The sequence below is a fragment of the Vanessa tameamea genome, chromosome 27, assembly GCF_037043105.1.
Source record: "Vanessa tameamea isolate UH-Manoa-2023 chromosome 27, ilVanTame1 primary haplotype, whole genome shotgun sequence".
NCBI lineage: Eukaryota > Metazoa > Arthropoda > Insecta > Lepidoptera > Nymphalidae > Vanessa > Vanessa tameamea.
The window spans coordinates 6367832-6392719 of record NC_087335.1 but is presented as its reverse complement, the minus strand read 5'-3'; the positions used below and the strand labels follow the sequence as shown (position 1 = coordinate 6392719).

Genomic DNA, 24888 nt, shown 5'->3' with positions numbered 1-24888 from the left:
CAAACCGGAACATAACAAAGTATTCTTGATGGCGGTTGAATATACGATGAGTGATACTTTACAAATTATAATTAATAGTTGCAATTTCATTTTCAATTTCATATTAATAATATTATTTTATTTGTGTTAATGCGAAAACACTTTATTAAAAATATTGATTGTTCGGATGTTTCAAGGTTAAATACATAATTGGACTATAAAAGTTCAAAAATCTAATTTCGTACTTAAACGTAACCGCTTTGTAATTATTTTAATTCATAAATCACTCAACTCGAACACCCAATGGAAATAAATATTTTGGAGATTTCTTAATGGGACATATGCGTTGATAAAAAAGGTTGCCCGCGGACGCCAGGACAGCAATTTTCGTTTCAAGACCGACCGTAATAGTGTTGGGTGTCATTTAGATATTTTATATGTTATTTATAAATAAATTTAGTAGGATTTTTTTTAATCATAATTACTAAGTAAACTTTTACATTCTTGATTCATTTTTAACTTAGTTACAGTTGTGAGCGTAAATGTATAATATTTGCAAATGTAAACACTAATTAATGTAACATATAATTTATTAAAATTATTCGATTCAATGTGTGTGTGCACCGCACTAATGCATCGCGTGTGTGTGAGTTACAATACGGCTGAGAATAATGACACGGTCGGTTTTAGTATTATTTAATAAGCATGTAACATACTTCAAACGACACGCAAGCTGCCTGACCTTGAAGTTTTAGATAATATTTTTGTTGGAATATTTATTTCCTAAAACGTTTAACATGAATATATTATTTATTTTGATAAGGATCATACTTTGTGTCAACCAAACACAGGTTGTCGATTTTTGAAGTATTGAGAGGGTAAACCGCTACGTTACGTAACGCGTTACGGCGCGACGGTATGTGCAATATATACTACACATTTCGTTGCTATATATATAATACTATGAAATATATATTAATTTTAATGACAAAACTCTATATCTATATTTTTATTTCGTTTTTATTTTAGTCCATTTAAATATTATATTATGTAGTTTTATTTGATTATATTTTTATCAATAACCTTTAAGGATGATCCGATCCCATCTGCTGAGCATCTCGTGACGGCTTTTTTATTGCTATTGTATTCTCAGAATATTTTCATATGTCTGACATCAATAATAAACACGCATACATAAGCTACCGCATACATATATGAACACAAACACATACCCATATTAAAAATTATCCAATAACACAAACCTTGATTCTCATACTTTCAGCTTCGAAACTCCTATCGTAGTGACAGTTCGCGTAGACCGGTGAGTATTGAGGATTCCTATCGTATGCTGGAGAAGGCAAACACACCACTTTGCCGACACCACATATCCTTCCGTAATCACTGAGATCCATATTCAAACTCTTTTCATTCTTGCAATCGAAACTATTCTTGCTAACTTCATTCTTGCTCGATTCGTTCTTGCATTCCAAGTTGTTCTTGCTAGATTCAATCTTGCAATCTAGATTGTTTCTTGTATCCTTTCGATCAACGTTTATTTTTCCATAGATATTATTGTCTGGTCTGCTTTGCTGGTCATTGTTAATTTTTTTCGGTAATTTCTGGTCAATTCTGGTGGTATCGTCGAAATTTCTGACAATGTCGTCGATTTTGGTCTTATTGCGTATGGCTACGTTTGCGTACGAACATTTCTTCGGATCTAGACTATTATTTTCGTTGAGGACGATCATTTTCTGCTCTTGCTTAACTTTATTCATGTAATTCGGTATATTTCTGTTACCGAGGACGTCTTTTGCTGGCGTGTTCACTGTTAACGAGTTAGCGCTGAATACTTTCGGTGATATTTCAATTTCGCTGGCAGTGTAAAACTGACTTCTGCCAACACATTTCTGTTGTTTGGCATAATATTCGAACTTTGACACTTTTGCCATTATACTGCCAATTTTCGGTCTCGACTCTTGGTCTGAATTTGAATCTGACGTGTCTAAATCTTTGTAAGGCTTCCTAGGCGCTACGGGCGGTTTCTTTCTGGACATTTCCCTGAGTGTCATGTCTAATTCTTGGTCCAGTTGTGACAAGGAATGGTCTTTGTATATCTTTTGTATGTTTGTGTTCTGGTAACATTGGTTGCTCGATTCTGAGCGGTGATTGACATAACCTGTTGATAATAAATAATAATTTCATTAATTCGATCAAATTTACTGTGGATCTTGTTCACTTTAATATAAAAAAATATTATATATATACCTATATTTTAACAATAAACACTTTAAGTATTCATTAGTGAGACACTTTTGAAATAAGCTTTATGCTTATGGGTGTGGAAAAGAATAATATTAGTTATTCATTGTATGGTATTGCCAGTATTTTTTTAAAACAATTATTTTGTTCTCAACAAGTAGGCAAAGGCAAGTTTATATATCATATATATATATTTTAAAACAGTTGACACAACGACTCAGTGTTACCAGTATTAAAAACAATATTATAATTGCCAAATTAAATTTATACATATAATAAAAACTAACCAAAACAAACCAAAATCCACCGTAAACAGTATTTAGCAATAAATATATCTATCAGTTTAACACGATTGTGATTCCAAGTGATCAGTCAAAAAGTTACCTGTGGATACACATTGTTCGTTCGGTGTAAACTGTATGGGAGCCATGGAGACGTGACCGGAGGGCAGGACGGACTTCATCAGTTTCGCCTCCTCGGGGTGGTTGAAACGGAGATAGTTGGAACGACCGATTGTCAACATACTACCTGAAATTGAAATCGTATATATTCAAGCTAAAGGTACACACGTACATACACAGTTGAACGTAATCTAACACACGCTTTACATAAAATTAAATTACATATGTATATAATTATATTACATAAAAAAAACACATAATTATTTAGGCACTCGTTACTTAAACTAGAATATCTATAATCTATAATAATACATATTATAAATGCAAAAGTGATTCTGTCTGTCTGTCTGTTGCTTTTTGCGCTAAACCTCTGAACATAAGTTGAAATTTGGTATAAAGCCAGCTTGAGCCTTATGGATGGACTTAGGCTTTATCGTTCCTAGTACTTCACAACCAACCCATAACACATGACCAAGCCGAAGGCGACAACTAGTTAATTGTATATTTATTATAACATTTCTAAAAAGTCGTAAGAAGCGTCAATTTCATGTTCTTTTACATAATATATTGAAGATATACCTTGAGATAGACGGGTAGGTTTTTCAACTGGGAGCCCATCGAGCAGAGTGGTACCACTGATGGGGTACAACGTGACCACGCCGTGTGAATTCTCAACCCTGCAATGCACGTTCGCAACCCCCGTGCCAACCACATAGATATCACATGTCGGATCTGAACCGATGGTAACGCGACCTGAAATTGCGACGTTAAATATGTTCAGTATAAGAAAACTTGTATTCACGCGCATTGATGTATCTCTCTCTCTCTCCCTCTCTCTATTTGCGTATGTGTGTTGTGTGTGGGGGGGTGGGGATGTATTCCATGAATATAATATCAAATTTTATTATTAAAGTCAGCTATTAGTTACACTTCTTATTAAAACAAAAATATATTAGCAGATCTCGTGAGCACAATTAGTGTTTAAGCATATATGTATTATTGTAATTTGCCTTAATGTATGCATTAATTAAAAAAAAAAAAAAAATATATTAATATTAATGAAATTGAAATAATAATAATAATAATAATACTGAAACTGAAACGGAGCTATACTGAGCCCAATACAAAAAGAATCATTAAAATCGGTTCACAAAATATCTCTAAGCCGAAAAGATTAAAAACACATATAAACTCATAACAATTCAATTGTAATTGATTTGAATAATATACAATTTTTATAATTTTATGATATCTTGTCTATTGAAACCGTATGCACCTACATGCTCCTTAATGTCTCATCAAAAAATGAACACTACGTACTTATCTATGTAACATAACATGGACAGTGAATAATATACTTTTGTACTAAAATCAATGTTTACAAATAATAAAAACATTGTCTGTTTTCCAAATAAAATAACGACGAAATACAGACGAAAAAGTCTTCCAGAACCTTCTTTTCTGAAATCTTGAAAAGTGAGTGCACCAGTGTCACTACACAAGGGATATAACATCTTAGTTCCCAAGGTTGGTCGCGTATTCGCGATGTAAGGAATGGTTAATATTTCTTACAGCGCCAACGTTTATTGGCGGTGATGACCACCAGATGGCCCCTTGAATTACTATTGTATATAGAATAGGATAGAATTAAAGCAATACCTTGTTTGATTGGGTGTAGTGTGACGGCGGTACTCAGCCTCCCAGTGCCGAGACTGACCAGGTGTGGAGTATTAGTCGCCACCCTAGAATAAAAAAAAATACTGGTTAATAGATATGAATTTTCATTAAAACATATATTTTGACTTCATACACGAGATATATGTGCGGTCCAAGGGGGTTTTTGTATATAACTTACTCAAAAACGAGACCGATTTGGATGATTGCCAAAGAATACTTAACTAAAAAGTTAACTTTAATTTTCATTATCAAACTAATAAAATAAATATTTTTACTCGACTAGCCATTTCAACTAGAAGTATAGTTATTTTATGAGATTATCAGTTAGTAAATTATGGGTAGGATACATGTATACTGAACAGTGAACCTTATGACCGAAGGAATATCGGTCAGAATTGCATTAACATAAATAATACAATTTATTATTCACCATAACTCTTCAAATTAATAAGTCTATCTTACACAACAACAAGACGAACCGGAACAAGAAACATATACTTTTTTTATATCAAGATAATAATACTTTTACTTTAATATATATACATATATTTAGAATTTATATACGACTCGCTTCGATAAGCTTAGACGAGGTGGTTATGTATTTTAAATTCATTATTATTTTTATTCAAATACATCGTAGTTCAAATGTAATCACGTAACAAACATATACATATTTATTTACATATAAAAAATCGTAAATAGACATATTTATTTACACTTTAGTGGTTATAGGTATTTTAAAAATAACTAAATTCGAAAACATTGCAATACGTTTTAAAGGTTTTTTTACGATGCTGCAACTCATACCTTAACTTAGTAACATTTATTACTTCTTTAAAAAGTCACACATTTACACTTTATACAAATATATATATTTAAATAATTGTATGTATTTATCGCAAAAGAGATGACAACAACGCAACTATTAGGTACTTCATCATAAAATGTTGTGCTAGTCTTAATTAAATATAAAACAAAAGAATTCTTACAAAAGTTTTTATTTTTAGTAGTATATGTAAATCGTTAATTGTTTAATGATTAACACATACCAAAAAAAAACTATTGAACATAAGGCAAATTTAATTAAAACGCTTTTTTTGAACCCTAATTAAATTTGGAACGTATACTTTTTAAATATAGCGGCTAAAGTTCTTTGCCACGTGTAATCTTATGTTACGTCTAAGTAAGTTCAAATAGAATCAATATATTCTTTACTCTAGGCTTATACAAGCATTTTATGAATCATAATTTTACAGTAGGTACCGTATGAGACGTAAAGCTACTACCGGTTCGGGATGTAGATTCTATCGAGAAGAACCGGCAAGAAAAAAAACTAATCGCTGTCAATAAAAATCAACTTAAAATAATAAAAAAAAGAATACAGTACGGACATTTTAACGTTAAATTAATAAGCACTATATATTTAAGATATATTTCATCAAAATCGGTACAGCCTTGGGTACTTCTAAGCGTATATAATAAAACACTCATTTGAGGGCAATGCCCTGCACACAATATGAACGCTAAAACCTAGGTACACATTCAGGTCTAGCTAATGTGGCACGGAAGCGTGACGTCACAGGAAACCAGTCTATTTTCAGGCATCGCGTTCCCTTTGTCAGTTACACTTTCAGCTTTTATTAACGTACTAGTTTTCAATTCTCTTTGTTCGCCGGAACTTTCTATTACATTCAATATAGAAGTATTTACTCATTGATAGTCACGGTTAATATCACCACAGTTTCGGAAAAGAATGAACAGATGAAAGAATAACCCTGACGTGAGAAGAACCGGCGTTAGGTAACCTAGCTTATGTTATGGTACAAATTACGAAATCAGTCCAAAATTGTTTTGCCTGATATTAGGCTTAAAAAGAAGTCTATGTCCTTCCTTGGAAATTAAGCTTTATATTTTTTTAATTTTATACCAAATTCCACCAAATTTATTTCAGAGATTTGGTAGAGAAAGGCACCAGATAGACAGAGTTAGTTTCACATTTATTTATTTATTTCTTTTTTTTATGGTATAAGTTAGCGAACGAGGACATGAACCACCTGATGGTAAGTGGTGACCACGGCACATACACAATGGCGCTGTAAGAAATATTAACCATTCCTTACATCGCCAATGCGCCACCAACCTTGGGAACTAACAAGTTATGTTTCTTGTGCCTGTAGTTACACGGGCTTACTCACCCTTCAAACTGGAACACAACAATACCGGGTACTGATTGGCAGAATATCTGATGTGTTCGCGTACTGTTGACGTGCTCGCACAAAGCCCTACCACCAAGTCAATTATAATATTAGCATAGGCAATTATAGAATTTCAAATAGTAGGCGAACAATATTTATTATAGAGGAAGGTAAAGTATCATTCCAAAGTTAAGTATACGGTACTTAAAAATTTGGTCACCAATAAAATTACTTAATTGCGACCAAACGCAATACTAAAATATAATAAATCACGAATTATGACTATAAATAAAACTACGCAGTTTTGATAAATAGAATCTGAGGATAAAAGCGTGTCGTGAAATATAAATAAAAGTTAATCTGGCATGTGTCGTCTTTTGCATCTGTTGTGGATATTTCGGTACGTGTAGGGTGTCCATGATGATTGAAATAAAAATGAAATCTATTAAAAAACGTACATTACTTAAAACCTTTTTTGTTGTTTTATTTAATAATGTTAAACATTTTTAAAGGATATTTACAACTTAAAATGCTCGAGTTATTAATTTCGATAAATTTTTGCACTAAAATATAATATTGACGGCATTTTTCCAAATAGTTTACCGTATCACCGTTTGTGTCAACACATTCCAATCAATGATACTAATAATGCCCTCCAAAACGAATATCATTATTAAAAACTAACCTGTGCACTAAATATAGTGGATAAGTTTGAACACAAAAACATATAACTCTTACTCTTATAATTCGATCGGACGCCATTTCGACCGATTCGACCAGAGCAAACGATTTTTTCGTAATCATGGGAGTTAACACCGGGCTGTTACTGAGAATTTCTTGAAAGACAACTCAACAATTTATTTACAAACCCGGCTCGGAATTGGTAAACACGACCTCGGGATCTGCAACCTTATAATTATGCTCGACCAACACTAGCAACAGGGTCGACTATACCATAGCAGACATACTTTTTACTATTATAATAAATGCGAATGTTTGAATAGATATATTTATTTATTTATTTATTTATTTATTTATTTATTTGTAATCAACAGCGTTTTTCAAAACATAATTATAGTTTTACATTGATTTAAAATGTAAGGCCAAAAAGATTACAATGTTTAAAGTATTGAAAATAAACATTAACAGAGTGACTCAAACAGAAAAAATACAAAATAGAAACGATTAGAAACCAAACATTAAAATATTGAAATATTGAACGATATTCACAATGGAAGCACGAGCTCGCGTTGTATCGCGCTGGCTTGTGTGTGTGTGTGTGTGTGTGTGTGTGTGTGTGTGTGTGTGTGTGTGTGTGTGTGTGTGTGTGTGTGTGTGTGGTGAGTTTCAATATATGTGTGGTTTGTGTAATGATTTTACTTTTTGTGAAAATGAGCTATTATTTCTTTTTTAAATTGTGTTTTGGGTAAATGAAATATATCTAAATGAGAGAATATTTTATTGTACGTTCGCGCAAGACGCAAAGTGATAGAATTTTTGGTGTAATTTGTGTTACATTTAGGCACAGAAAGTAGGTTTACATTTCGTGGTCTAAAGGGAGAAACATTGAGTGAAAAAGACGATACTAAGCTAGGACAATCAGTTTTACCAGTCAAAATAGCCTGTAGTAAAAGCATATCACTCAAGTTTCTTCTTTGTTCGAGAGATTCCATTCCATAATAGACACAGGCTTCCTCATAACTGTTAAATTTTTTAAAATCTTTAAATGCTAAGTACTTGAGGAACTGTTTCTGTATGGATTCGAGTCTTTGAATGTGGTTGGAATATAAGGGCGACCAGATATTATTCGCATATTCCAGTATACTCCTAACGTACACATAGTACAGTGTCTTAATACATTCGATGTTACTGAAAGAACTAGTTGCTCGCTTGATAAAGCCTAATTGTTTAAACGCCCTATTTACGACAACTTCGATATGTTCAATCATCGATAATTTGGAATCAATTTTTATACCTAGGTCTCTAATAGTATTAATTTTTGAAATGTTTGTGTTATTTATTTTATAGTTGAAAGAAATTAATTGTCTTTTACGAGTCAAAGTTATATAGTGACATTTTTTTATATTAACTACTATTCTGTTTTTAGCATAGTATTCTGATAGGGCATTTAGGTCTTCTTGCAATTTGCGACAATCTTCAATAGAACGTACTTTAAGGAAAACTTTTTTGTCATCAGCGAACATTAAATAATGTGAATACTTCAGGCAGTTTCCAATATCAAAAAGATATGCGTTATATAAAAGAGGACCCAAAATGGACCCCTGGGGTACCCCTGATGGAATGGATACAAAGTCACTTCTAGCACTGCCTGTTACTACTGCTTGCATGCGATTTTTAATATATGATGTCAACCACCGGAGCAAGTTACCATTAATTCCAAGGACGCCAAGCTTTTGTAAGAGAATGATGTGATCTACACGGTCGAACGCTTTTTCAAAATCCGTGTAGATAACGTCAACTTGACTATTTTCGTCCATGCACTGCAGCACAAAGTCCGTGAATACTGCCAAATTTGTAACAGTGGAGCGGTTTTTCATGAAGCCGTGTTGTTCATAAGGAATGGATCTCGCTATAATAGGGCTTATATGTTTATAGACAGCAGTTTCAAACAGTTTGCTCATCACATTGAGGATTGATATGGGTCGATAGTTTTCTATTTGGGTGTTAAGTCCACTTTTGTGGATGGGTACTATAAGGGCTTCTTTCCATATGTCAGGGAAGCTACAGAAAACATTGATGGATAGGTTAAAAATTATGGAGAGTGGTTTCGCTAAATGTTTGGCACATTTATTTAAGAAAAATGGAGGAATACCATCACTACCCGCACCCTTATTGGTCTTAAGTGATTTAAGCAGTTTAAGTACGTCATCTTCGTCAATAATTATTTTGCTAAGAGATTCTCTGTGTGTTGAATTTGGGATGTTTAATGTGTCATATGAGTTAGCGGGTTTTATAAAAACACTCTCGAAGAATTGGCTAAAGCCTTTACATATAGAAGGTTCATCTGTATATGTGGTATTGCCAAGTGTAAGTTTTGTAGGATAGCCGTTTTTGTTCATTTTTAATGACTTTGTGTAAGAGAACAGAAGTTTAGGGTCCTTGAGAATGTAAGCTTGCATGCGTTGAGTGTAAGACGTGTAGCATTTGCTTTGAACCTTTTTTTGCCTTGCCCTTAGTATAACAAACTCGTCATAGTCTCGAGGATTATTATGTTTTTTCCATAATTTATGTTTTTTAAGTTTTTCTTTTACTATGTGTATTAGTGATTTGGAGTACCAGATTGGAAAATTAGGCTTAAATTTAACCGTTACAGGAACAAAATTTTTAATAGCCTCTCTTAAGATTGAGTAAAATATCTCGATAACATCCTTCATAGAATTTGCAGATAGAATTTCGTGCCAATTTATTTTAGACAGGAATTCATTTATTTTCGAATAGTCTCCTTTGAAAAAGTTGGGTTTTTTGATAGGTTTTTGAGGGATGCTACGAACTAATAAATTAGAAAGATTAAATTCAAGACACGGATGGTAAACATCTTCCGAGACTAATGGACTGGGACAATGCTTAACTTCAAAGTTTATGTTGCTAAATACGAGATCCAAGGTATTGTGTTTGAAATTGACAATATTGTTTTGTTGTTTCAGGCCGGACAGATTACATATATCTTTGATGTTATTGATCGAATTTAGTAAATCGTTTGATCCACGGTTTTTTATAATTAGTTCGCAATCTGACCACACAACATTGGGTAAGTTGAAGTCACCAGCTAGAATAATGTACTCGTTCGGTTGGCTAATAGTGATTTCAGCTAAACGAGAAGAGATTGAATCAAGTCGGGAAGGTAATAAGTTATCGGGAGGTGCATAAATTAACCCGACGTGAATTTTACGATTTCCTTGAGATTTCAGAGATTCAGCAGGTATAGTCACCCATAAGGATTCTACACCATGGCAAGTCCATTCACACCGATGTTGGATTCGCAATTTTTTGAGGGCACAAATAAGTACGCCTCCGCCCTTTTTTTTCTTGGATGTTTCATGGTTTCGGTCGCATCGTAGAACATCATACCTATTATCGCAGATTTCGCGGTCGTATATACTATCTGTAAGCCATGATTCTGTTATCAAAATTAAGTCTAAATTATGACTTAAGATATTGTGTCTAATTTCGTCTGTCTTAGTGCGTAGACCTCGTACGTTTTGGTATAATATACTTAAAGGATTAGCACCTGAAGATGTGCATGGTGAGTACCGTAATATTGTTCAAATCCATATATAAAGATGTGCGCGATGCACAACTCATATTATTAAAAAGTATAGAGAAAAAATAGGATACAACGCTTAAAATTTTATCTATTAAAGACAGATCGATGTTTATGTGATGATTGTTTGCTGCATGATAAATGCGATTTGGAATTACAAGCTGAAGTGTGTGTAATATAGCATCTTGTTTATTTGTGCGTTTGCGGAACTTGAGATATTTCAATTTTTGTGTTTTGAGTGAGAGTGTTGAGTGTGTGTAGTGTGTGCATTGTGAATATTTACAAAAAAAGATAAGGTCCATCAAAAATCCTGAAGCGTATTCAAACAACTCAATAATTATACAATATATCAATGACAGCCTGTCATAGATTACTCTATCTTCTGGAGGTCTTTTTCGAAACGTATATTCAGAGCCGGTGATTGTTCGTTTTTCCTTAAAAAAATGCTACAATTTCTGACCCAGACAAACTTGTACGCTTTTTTATGAGCTAAAGTTTTAGCTGCTCTAAGTAGCTGCTTGTTTTCTGGGGTAAGGTGCTCGTTAACAAAAAATTTTTTATCCATTCCTTCCATGCCTATGTCCCTTGTGCAGATACCTTTTTTCCTTTTTAGACTAGAAATTATTTTATCCTTGCATAGTCGGTCCCTTAGCTTAACTACGATTGGTTTAGGTCTACCAGCTACAGTTACTTGTGGCTGGACTCGATGCGCGAATTCGATGTCATCATTTTTCAGTTCAACACCAGCGTATTCAGCTATTTTCAATACAACATCAATGGGCCTTTCAGCAGTGGTTTGTGGCAGTCCAATAATTTCTAAATTGTTAATTCGTGCTTGTTGCTGTTGCCTGCCAAATTGGGAGCGGAGTTCCGATATCTGGTCCTCGCAAATAGTGACATGTTTCTGGAGCGCACAACAATCATTTTTTAAATTATTATTTTCTTTTTGTAGCTCACAATAGGAGGCCTGCAATTGGGAGAATTCTGAAGACAAAGCGACTATTTCATTCTTTAATTCCGTAATAATCGTATCTTTAAGTTCTTTTATTATTGCATGTTTAATAGATTCAAGTTTTGAGTCAAGAATGCTTTCGAAGCGGCTGATTAAAACTGCGTTATCAGGCGGAATTATATTTGCATCGGATTCGGGTGCAGAAATAGTAGGGTCGATGCCGGCTGAGCGCTGTATCTTACTCGTTTTTTCAACTCGAACTGGCGTATTAGTATTGTCGCCGCCTTTACGCTGAGCCGCTACACAGTTTGGGCATTTCCATTGAGTCCTAGCAGATGAAGAATCTCCGGTAAATCTTACACAGTCAGAATGATACATTCGGCTACACAGACAACATTTAATGCGTTTCGTCGTAACATTGATGAGAGTCTGGCACGCTTCGCAGGTTCCAGCCATCGTAATTAATTTAGTATGCAGATAATTTTAAAGTGAAATAGAAATGGAAAAAAGCGTTCGACGCAAGTTGGATTCGATCTTGGGATCAATTGTTAGTTAATTGTCCTTGAGGCTGACGTCTACGCCACTAGACCAACGCTGTGTTTACAACTTAACGTGAAATAGTGGTTCAGGATAAACAAATGATCCATTCGTGTTAGAGTACTATGTTGTATATTAGTTTTTTTTTTTCCACTTTTAGTTATTATACATTCACTCTTAAATATTTTCACTTTTAGATATTATGATTTTATAGTTTTGTTTTTTTTTTTTTTTTTTAACTTTTAATTATTATTCACTACCCACTTATACAAATAAATTTTGATCGATGACGATCACTTTTGATAAAAATTATGCTTTCGCACGTATATTTAGATTAAAAAGTTATATAACTGCACTTCACTACGTCTTGACTTTATGCTATAATGATATTTATGTATGTATGTTTGTTACTCAATCACGACTTGATTATACGATTAACGCTAGACGATTGATTATAGTCTGTAATAGCACTTACGGTTCTTTTTATCCCTAACATCTAAGCCAACCTGTTAGGTTCGCGTGCAAAAATAGTAAAATATATTTTATAGAAAAAGCCTCACCGTGGTTCACTTTTTGATGCGCACATTCGCAGAACTCTTCTCAATAACATTAAATCACAAACAATACACAAAAATACATTTTTATAGAAGAAAAGGGTTAATTACATTATATTTTAAAAAGTGTAACTTATCCGATTTCGAAGAGAACTTTGTTTATTTTATAGAACATTATAATGTCACTTTCATATATTATTATTTTACTTATAATAAGCACTGGTAACTTCTTGAATACACAACGACTACAAATACAAATGAAGAAAATAAACTGTCCTATCAAATATACCTAACACGTGAAATTCCGTTGTATCTCAGACTGATAACAGATGACTGACAATGTGATAACAGAAACAAAACGTCGGGTTGTTACTTCATATCGATATGAGAAAAATTTTAAAGTTATCGTAACATATCATATGTAAAACAATTTGTGACATAACATATATTGCCACTAAAAAAAATTTGTGACGATACTTTTAAAGTACCGAATAAACAGATAGCACGGAGAGCAATAATATTACAAATTTTATTCATTTTTATACAAACTTACTAATACAATTATCTATATTATAAATATAAAAGTAATTACGTTTGTCTTTTTTCGACGGTCAAATCACTGAACCGGATTCGATGAAATTTAGTGTGAAGCAAGCTTGAGCCCCCAAGGAAATAATATTTTTTTTAAGTCTAACACCTACGACCTTTATTCCCAACACACAGGTAAAACTAGATATTCTATAAATAATTTTATAGCGGATGCTTGTAATACAACCGACCCCTAAAAGACAAGCATAGCCTCAGGCGACACCTAGTATTTCAATCAATAAATTATATTATCTATATTAAGTTTAGTTTGTTTTGTACGCAGTCGAATGAGATACATCGTTAGCTTCACGGTGTAAATAAGTTACAAGTAAAATGTAGTCATTTATTCCAGACGTACTGATAAAAACAACACTATCATTTGTAAGAAGGTAATTCTCGTCTTTCTCTATGGTGATTTCCTCACGATTAAACGAGGCGTGTAATAAATTATTAATCAAGCGTTAAAGTTGAAGCTGCACGGTGCCATCGGCACGAGCTGTCTTGCCTTTTTCTATTTTATCGCCGAATTTCAATTATATATACCTTCAGTGGACCATATACAAAAAATAGTTATTAAACTTATCTTTATATTAATATGTGAAGCAATAACTTTGTACCAGTTTTTTACTAAAAAAGATGCGGACTGAGGTGTATGATTTGGCACTATTGAAGTTTATGTGGAGTAGGAATGCAGAAAGCTAATATTTTTATAAAATATGCATTAGAAATATAATAAAATACTAAACACACACTACGATACATTTAACACATACACGTTTATCTACACAATATTCAATACGAAAACTTCATAGTTAATGTTCATACTCCCTAAACTAAGAAATATAAGTAACAAGTACAGAACTAATCTTTCATTGGTTTAAAAAAATTAAAGTCCACATATAAAAAGCAAGACATTATTACATATCCGAATGGAAAACATATATATTCTTTTTACTTAATGTATTTTGTCATATCCGTTGTATAGATGTATTCGTTCACGAAGGCGCGCCCCTCCACATTATTAACTGTGCGCATTAGTATGAGTGAGTGGTGTTCATACTTACAAACATATCTTAATGTGCTAGTGTTAGTTTATTTTATTTATTATATAGAAGCAAAAATAATACTGTATTTTATATATCATCACATAGTTTATAATAAACTAAAGACAAAAATCTAACGAAACCACATTTTTTAAAATACGTTAAGTAGCTTAGGAATTAGGAAACATACGATGTATGCATACAAAGCTTTAATCATAACCCCTTAGCTTCACAAATTCGGATAAAAACGAAACGGTTTTGTGATTCAGAAGATCTTTTAGACTTAAAAATTTACTTTCCTTTATAATATAACCACTTGCTATAACTTATAATAATACATGGTTCAAAATGTATTAAAAAAAAAAACAATATGACAAGTAATAATGTGACAATCAGTTTTTTATTCTAATAAACAAATATAGAAGTAAACATATGGAACAAAATAATCACCGTTAAACATTAAATAACAAAAAAAAAAAACACAGAGTATTCGATTTACAACTGCTTAACACTGACATTTAAAGTACTTGAGCGATGTTTCCTCGTCGACCGACAATCGACCAATGAGCCCGTGACAGGGCTGCGCGCCAGTTTTATACCTTTGATTTTGGGTGTTCCTTACTATACATATTTTTGTAATAAAACAATTGCTACCGTCTTGTGAGGGATGGATAAGGATCATAAAATAATTATTCGAGTTTAGTACCATTATAACGTCACACAGCAAATAATAAGGGGCATAACATCTTTATTCCAATGATAGGTGGCACCTTAATGATGTAAGGAATTATCATTATGTTATTTAGTACCTATTAATGTGTGGTGACCATATGGTGGTCCTTTATCAGCTTTCTTATTTTAAATAAAAATAAAAATCTACCTAATAATTTTAATTTGGTCACCCTATTCTCTCCTAATTTCAAATCACCTTTAACATTTAGCCCGTAAGGGCGTAGATTGCATAGCAATCAATTTTATTTATAATTATCGTGCATTTACTGACAAGCAAGAATGAACCTTAACGCTTGTTCATAATTATCAATACGCAAAACACATAACTTTTGACTGCACTTTGTTGTGTATATTAGTGATTATGCTAATTGGACTTTATGTTTTAACTTTAAGAGCTATTTTTGTTCAGCAAGTATTTATAAACAGCTGACACATGCAACTTTAATAATAGGTGTCTCTAGCGTCATTATGAAAATTTGTTTATTTTTTTTCCTTACATAACTTTTTTTTTCTATTAAATGAAGTTTAACATTTTTTTTTGTATATATTGTCTAATCATATTTTTCTTAATTTTTTTAATAAAATGAAAGTATCTCAATTCATAAGTCATAATTAAGAAATATTTTACAGCTATTATTAAGATGACAAGTTAAGAGTAAAATCTCTTTGGACCTTTAAATATATATTTTTATTGATGATTCGATTTATATAGGGAAAAGGTCCAAATTTGTTCAGTTAATTTTTTGTGGCCAAAAATGTATTTATTTTGTACATTCCGTACAATTATATGAAAAAGGTAGCCGAGATGGCCCAGTGGTTAGAACGCGTACATCTTAATCGATGATTGCAGGTTCAAACCCAGGCAAGCATCACTCAATTTTCACGTGCATAATTTGTGTTTATAATTCATGTCGTGCTCGGCGGTGAAAGAAAACATCGTACACCTGCACGTGTCTAATTTCAACGAAATTCTGCCACAAGAGTATCCACTAACCCGCATTGGAGCAGAGGCCTTAGCCCAGCAGTGGGAAATTTACAGACTGTTAATGTTATGTGTGTATATGAAAAAGGTATGTAACTCGCAGGACTGCTTGGTCTGACACTTGAGGCCAATCAAGATACGTTTTACATGACGAATATTTTGATTCTACTCTCACATGATTTACGTGTTCACATCTAACATGACTATGGAGGTATGTATTACATAACATGTACTCCACATGACCATTAGAGCTAATCGCGTGAACCTCTAGCGTTACAGTAATCTAGACGCCGCGTTGGGTTACCTGACTCACGAGTTTTGTACAGTCGGTCATGTGTGATATTGTCTGTGGTATTGGTGATTATGAATCTAGTTTAAATACATTAACTGTTCGAGATGAATGAAAAGAATTTTTTAAATGTCATTTTATTTAATTTGCATTAACACATTCGTTATACATTAACTTGATGGTAGGTCTCTGTACAAGCCCGTCTGGTTATCAACTCATAAAATATTCATTACATTAGCAGCCTGTTAATTTCCCATTGCTGGGCTAATGCCTCCTCTCCCTTTGAGAAGAAGGAAGGAGAAGGTGGAAGCGTAGTGGAATATGCTCCAAACCTTCTCCTCAAAGGGAGAGGAGGCCTTAGCCCAGCAGTGGGAAATTTACAGGCTGCTAATGTATGTATGTATAATTTCCTAGCTATAAATTATACATGAAGCTTTATAAACACTTTATTACGTTCTTAAATTTTTCATTAGTCACACATTTCAACTAGTGTCGAAGTTCTATTGTAATTGGTTAATATTTTCAATTGCACGTTCTGTTTAGATTTTGACTGTCGTTTCAAGTATTTTTCAGTTCTAAGTCTACCTTTTAATAATAGTGCAAATATATAATAGAATCAATACTAGTGTATACATACGTTCATAAAGCAAATCTCCGTCTCGTTTATTTAAATGTTTTACGTAACACTAGCCGTGAATTCATTGTACAAACAAACAAGACGCCAGATCTTGATTTACGTAATATAAATAGTAACTGATTCGTAAACACCTTCAAAAAGTAACATTCATCACGAAACGCTGAACACAATTGATTTGTATTCAATATGTGATCGAAAACTGATTCAACCTGAAGATTGCTATTTTAATTATTTTTTTTATTTAATAGTTCGACGGACCCGCAAATAGGTCTGATGTTAAACAGTCACAACCGCCTATAAACATTCGCAATGTCAATAACCATTCCTTACATCGCCAATGCGCCACCAGCCTTGGGAACTAAGATGTTATGTTGTGCTGTTTGGCAGAAGAAGCAGTGATCTGATGACTGGGTGAAATCTACCCCCGCTTGTAATCCTATCTGAATTTTCATTTGCTTACTTATTTTTATGGCATAGGTAGGACGGACAAATACGCCACCTGATTTTGGCGCCGTCATACAAAACACCCACGCAGTACTACCACCTTGAAAAAGTTTAACGAAAAGGAAAACAGAGAGAAAACCTGTATCGTGTCGTAAAGGATAACATTTTGCTATATAGGTTTCCACAAGAAGAGAACGGTTGAATGAGTTCTTAACATTATCTTAAAGATGCCGTGCCTTTGTCCTTTGTCACAAATGTGGGATACGATACGATTGGAAATCAGGTTTAGGAGCAACGGCGTTTCGAAGAGTCTAACTCTGGCAATAACTACTTCATAGCAACCAAATGATTGATATTGAATACCCGGACCAAAAAAAATCCAGTAACTTCTATTCGATGCACTCATTATTAGAAATTGTGCCTATCAATGTACCCTATATCTATTGTCGTATGAACTTTTTAGATTTACAAATCGTTGATTGGTCGAAATTCAACCGTAATTATTTTTTATTACAAATGAGACTTAACATCATAAGTAACAACATTCTTTTAAATTCCAAATATTTCATATTTGGTAAAACATCGTGAGGAAACCTGCATGTGTCTAATTTTAACGAAATTCTGCCTTGGAGCAGCGTGGTGGAATAAGCACCAATCCTTCTCTTCAAAGGAGAGGAGCCCTTAGCCTAGGAGTGGGACATTTACAGGCTGTACTACACAATACAACACAATTAGTATAAACCTTTTAGTTCTCTGCGCTCCTTTTCTATATTCATTTTAACGAATGCCAAATCTCAAACTCCTCTGTGCACGCAATATGCTTTAAAAGGGTACAGAGTTTTCTCTTAACCTATTAATATAATAATGTTTAGAAAGTTAGATCAAGCCACTTAAAAGCCATAAAACCTATTTTGGAATCTAGCACAATCAAAATATACTAATATAATCGTTAGCCCTTATTATTTTTTTATTATGTTATTGGTAGGCCACCTGGTAAGTGGTCACCACCACACGTAGACAGCGCTACTATACTACTAAGAAGTTATGTCCTTTGTACCTGCAGTTAAACTGCTTCACTCAAACTTTAAATCGGAACACAAAAATACTAAGCATTGATTTTTGGCCGACAATATCTTTTGTATAAGTAACCCAACCGGGCTTAATCAAAGCCCTTCTACCAAGTAAAGGCCGTGACTGACTATCAACGCACAGACAAAGCACTGAGTCTACATAGATTGCTGAAATTTGAAACATAGGTCTATTGTATAACGAAAGGATTATTGATAATTTTAACTTAAGGGGGGGGGATATTCTGGTAAAGAATATCTTTGCCAGAATTTTACCCCGTACAAAGTTGGACCGGACTGCCTATTTAACATAATTCCTAAAACAAAGTAATACCAAATCATGCAAATATTTGGTACCGTTTAAAATTCCACAAACACCATCGATGATATCATATTGACGTAACCATTCCTCGACTCGAATATTCAATAGCTTTCAAATGCCTAGCAGGCGGTGAGTACAGTCCGTTGAATAGTTAACATTGTATTATTATCAAATACGACATGTATACAAAGCTTTAAAATTACCAAAATAAATCTTATGTCTTATTTCTGACGAAGGTTGTCCAAAACTTCCCGCTCGTTGCTATTCTTGTGAAGTCTTGTTACAGATCATTTAAAATTGTTGCTTTTTTGTCTAAACAAATATTTTGGAATTGTGGTTAGAACGCGTGCATCTTAACCGATGATTGCGAATTTTCATACACTGAATGATGAATATGCTCCAAATCTTCTACAAAGGGAGGGGAGGCCTTAGCCCAGCAGTGGGAAATATACAGACTTTTAATTTTTTAATGTCGAATATTGTCAGGTAGAAGCAATCAGTCACGTGAAACTGTGTTGAACAGCTAGTACTCTTTAAATATATGAATTAAACTTTACGAGTTTGTACGTCCTTAGTGATGTGGTGTTTGCTATTCAGGTCAAGGGAAATATGAAGGATTATAATTTAAACAGAAGGATTATAAGATATTACTTTTTAATTTTTAAAAGGCAGACAGACTGGCAAATCGTTGATATTTTATCTCTCTCGTCTATAGATATTGGCGCTGTATTCTTATAGTACCTGTTAACCATCACATGCATCGTGACTACGCCACCAAATTTGGGAACTAAGATGTTATGTCCCTTCAAACTGGAACACAACTTTTCAAACTGGAGACACAGACGGGCTCACCAACACGCGCTCAACCACCAAGTTGCAAATTAACTTAAAAAGATAACACTTATTTCACCAACTAGTACCACCTGTTTTGAAATATCAATATTATCTGTTTTTAAGAAATTGAATATATTCCTAACGTCGCTCTAAATTTATTACAAAGCCTGTGTTAGGAGTGGGGTATAACAATAAAACAGTACCACAAACTACCCACACTTGAACCAGGTATTTTCATATCACTAGGTGGCTTATACATCTATGAACTTGACTGCTTTGTTGGTCCCAAGGTCCTGGTATTAGATAAAAGGAATTGGATGTCTGTACAATTCACAGTAGCAGCCAGTCAAGAAATTGGCCAACTTCGCGAACCATAAAAAGCATGTAAAATCATCGCGCCTAAACTTTTTTCGGTTGAGTCAGATTTGTCGTCCAATTGGACTACGAAAGTGATGGAATGATGATTACACTTATGTTTGAGCTAATTACTTTAACAACAGCAGAACGCCGATTGTCCGAATTAATTGGAACCGGGGTCGATTCGGATAATCGGACAAAGACTGATAATAAAGAAAAACGAACCATCACACATAGAATAAAATTTATTCAATTTAACAAACACAGTTGTACAATAACTCTCACTTGAACATTTCGATCAGAGTAACAAGCAACCCCATCAGGCCTTAACTAAACTACAAGGTAGAAAAAAAAAATTACGCTTAGGATCGATTCGGTTAATCGGCGTTCCACTGTATAATAAACGCCCTGCAGTTCGCCAGTCTATTTAATAACAGCCGCCTGGACGAATTCGGTCGGAAAGACATCATGATACCGATAATATATAGATAGACTTCAAATAAAATATAATTGTTTCAAAATCAAATACACAATTTACACACATTATATGTTACTTAAAGTATAATGTCGTATGTAAATCACCGGATGTTTACATATTTACGTAGGATATTCGATTAGATAACATCCTTCTTGAATTGCACTTGACTCGTCTAGAATACAAACGGACGATAATAATACTTAGAGATTTGCACGAGATAATGCCGATTCAGTTGAGATTCGAATGAAATCTTAACTGTTCAGTCGATCATTGTAAAATTTTATACACACATTATCAGGGATACAACCACCAAGCACAAAGTTAACTTACAAGAAGGAAGAAACGACAAAATTATACATAAAACATAATAACATAAACAGCCTGTAAATTTCCCACTGCTGGGCTAAGGCCTCCTCGCCTTTTTGAGGAGAAGGTATGGAGCGTATTCCACCACGCTGCTCCAATGCGGGTAAAATTGTACATAACTCATGAAATATTATCAATCCTTAGTAGCTGCTCTGTATTGCAAGAGAAATTCAAACACATTGTCAACTATACCTACAATTACATTGGATGAACAGGGGTCAATTCCTCTGAAATACAACATTCATGATACTTCCCAATTCTATTCCCGATCCAACTTAAACTATTCCTCACAAAAAACTACCTCAGCTTAATCGTAACTGTTAAGTTACGTTCCCGGTTATATTCCGATCAAACTTGAAAGTGAAATTATACTTTATTCATGGCTTTTACAAGCACTTTTGAATCATCATTTAACAAACTATATTAAGTGAAGCTACCACCGGTTCGGAATGCAGATTCTACCGAGACGAACCGGCGAAAACTCATTAGTAATCTTTCTCAACATTTAAAAATACAAAGGTATGTTAATTAAATACAATTATAGATATTTATAACACATCCTGCCTGGCAGTCAACGAGTATTAGCTCCACGCTTTTTCATATATATAATCTTGTGTTGTATAATATGCCTTCTTTACCAATGTATCGACCGAACCGCAACTGGATCGTTGTGTTAGTAGGATAGGAAAACGGATAGACAGCAACGAGAAACGTATCAAAACACGAACAAATTGTTAGTGGAATTGGCGCTTTGAATGGAAATCAATGAAAACGAACTCCATGGTTATACATGGACATAGTATCCATGGACATAGCATCTTAGCTCCCGAAATTGGTGGCGCGTAGGTTTGTCGTAAGGAATATGTAAAAAAAGGTCGAAAACTATTTAATTTATTATTCAATAAATTAATCGAGTAGCAATCTAAATTTCAATTTAGTGAACGAAATTAACTGAGTAGTTTTAGATGAATTCACGTCTCTATTAATATGATAACTCGCTGCACGTTCCAATTTCGTATGGCTGAAATAAGGATTGCATCAGGAAACATTTAAAACATTCATCTTGATCCATTCACTCATTCAGTATGTAGAAATATTGATATATATTAAATACAGAGCGTAAAAATTAGGATTAAAAGCAATATTAATGTACTTCAAATGTATACTTTATTTATTTAATTATTGTAAGTACACCGTTTAAAATAGATAAAGAAGAAGATGTAAACATAATTATAAAGAAGCAAAAGCAGCCTCTATTCTGAATTCAAACAGCATTTAAATATACAATATAATAATAAGATTTAATTATATAAGCAATACAAATATACAAATTGTGTTTATTAATGAGGACTAATGTTGTGTGATGTTTGTGCTATTTAAATTAAACATACTGAAGTTGTCGTTGCTTTTTCCTTTTTTTTTTTAAATAAAGATAGATAACAAGTTATTTCAGTTATTTATTTTAGTAATTTTGGCGACCTCTTCAATACTGGCTGTTTTAGTTTTGACCGCGTTCGAATCAATAATTTCGAAGTCAAAATATGGATTATTTTAGACCCGCTATATAAAGCCTGTTTTGAACGGTTTAAACAGACAGATAAATTTCATATCAATCGGAATAGTAGTAGTCTTTACGCAAATCGAGGAAAAATATACAACTTTTTATAACTTAGTATACAGTTATTTATTAGGCAAAGCGATATAAAAAACAACATTACGCATTCATATCAAAGAGCCGTCCGCAAAATGATTTCGCATAGATATTACTTAACTTTTATAAGACGTTAATGATTCATTGATTGTAATAAATTTAGTAACCATTATAAATGAGCAACTTATATTTAAGCTGTTCCACTTAAGTCTTTCTTGGTTTTAACTTAAATACTGACGAATTGACTACAATTGGCTCAGAATTGATTTCAGGACCAAAAATGAATAAATCATTATAAACTTATTTGATAACTTATATCTTCTTATTTAATAAAAATAAACGTTTGTAAATTTGTCTTCTACGCACTCCTAAACTATCGTCCGATTTAGCGAAATCTCAGTGAGATGTTTTGCATATACCAGCAAAGGGCCAGGTGCAAGAAGAGACTTGAATTTATCTTGTTTCTTGATATTTTTCCTTCACTATAAACGTTTTGCAGGCGCAATTATATACTCGTAGACAAATTCAATAAACAAACTTATAGAAACTAACTTTAAGGTGGGATTATACCACCAAAGCAATTATTTAAGAGGGCATTTTCTAGAAACATCCTACAGACATAAAGAAAATTAAACACAAAACTTTCTTATCACAAACCGTTGGAACGTAACAGAGAACTGGGATAATTACACAAGCAATATGCGTATCTCATGGCGATGCTCAATAAAGAGTAGAAAAAGTAGTTTCATCCAATCGCGGCGAGTTGAATGTAAACAACAGTGACTCAGGAGTCGACGACGATACTTTCCCTGTAAATGATTCAGAAAACACGAATATACAGTTAATTACATCTGCCTTAACGTCATATAATTTGATCGTAAATTTCGCACACGATGCCGTACATGCAGTGAGCAATGTTGCTTTTATATACATTCGGGTACAATAAATATTATAATTACAGACGAATTTATTACAATGGCCGAAAAATTGACGGATCGAACAGGACAATAATAATAATTCATCTGCAAGAAAAATGCATGTTTATAATGAAAATGTGCCTAAATGTTACGTTGTTCATGTTTACACCAAACTGCATGGGACCAGCGTCATAGTAGAATTAGCACCCTTGAATTGTCCATAAGAGTCAATGTAAAATATCACTTTACATTACGAAATTTTTTTCGAATAACCTCTTTATAACGAATTTTCAACTATCAAGAAAAAGTATAAGTAAATACCTCTAATTAACGAATTTTGTTAAAACTAAAACCTTTATATAAAGTTACCACCAAATTTTTTTGTTTTTAAATAGAAAATACATACAGTCATTTGATAAAAGTGTGTTATCATTTATTAGTAGAAGTTGTTCGCTATAACAAGATAAGTACGTAATGTTTGAGGTGAATAGAACTATTTTTTTACCTCTTTATAACGAATTTTAGACCAACCGAACCTCAACATAACAAAACTCAGTTTGACGAATTACTCGATAAGTATAACTGAATATTTACTTATTCCCTTCCGATTTGTTATATAAAAAATACGATACAATTTCGTAAATAACAAAGATTTAATAAGATCTCTCCAATTCATTAAAAACCGTAATGAATCATTCGTTTCGTTAATTTTAGACAAACTAAAATACCAAAACATACGCTATCCGACTATCATTCCTTCGTCACAGTGCGCGGTGGCAAAGAATAAAATAAACACACGAGAAACATCAAAAGCGGGTATTTTGACGCCTCACTTAATACAAAGAGCTCCGTAAATGTCACTGTAAATCAAAATTAAATTTGAATGGCAAGTCGTTTACGTAGCGTTCGATTTTTAAAACGCAACACCGAATCATATACCATTCATTAACAAAAATACCATCTATTTAAAAAAAAAAACGCATTTTGGTAAAACATTACAGTACGTGTATCCGATTTGGTGCAAATATTTAAAAAATAAAAACAGCATTGGGATTATTCATTTACCATAATATATCTGAATATCGTTTAGACACATGAAAACTATCTCATAAGTTTCAAAATAAGGTTTAACAATATATATCAGTGCAAATATTATAAAGTAAAATGTTTTCGCGCGCATTTGTTCCGTTCCGTGCCTTCTCCGGCCCTACGTGACATTGTTAATAACCTGTACCGATTCTCTTAACTATAATTAATAGCCAATTACAGAATTCGATTTTATTACTTGGACATGAATCTTACGAAATATTATATTACGAAATGAATTAAATTTGTTGAAATAAAA

The 24888-nt window shown here is 33.1% G+C and overlaps 1 protein-coding gene across 1 annotated transcript in view; it reads right to left on the bottom strand.

Annotated features, from left to right (window-relative positions):
* The window catches only part of LOC113392047 (uncharacterized protein), a 107803-nt gene that overhangs the window by 39888 nt on the left and 43027 nt on the right, over positions 1 to 24888 (bottom strand). Inside the window, exons 3-6 of the mRNA XM_026628278.2 lie at positions 4299 to 4381; positions 3219 to 3392; positions 2623 to 2766; positions 1242 to 2155 (exon numbers count right to left, since the gene is read on the bottom strand). Coding sequence (XP_026484063.2) covers positions 1242 to 2155; positions 2623 to 2766; positions 3219 to 3392; positions 4299 to 4381 — 1315 coding nt within the window. The remainder of the gene's footprint in view (positions 1 to 1241; positions 2156 to 2622; positions 2767 to 3218; positions 3393 to 4298; positions 4382 to 24888) is intronic.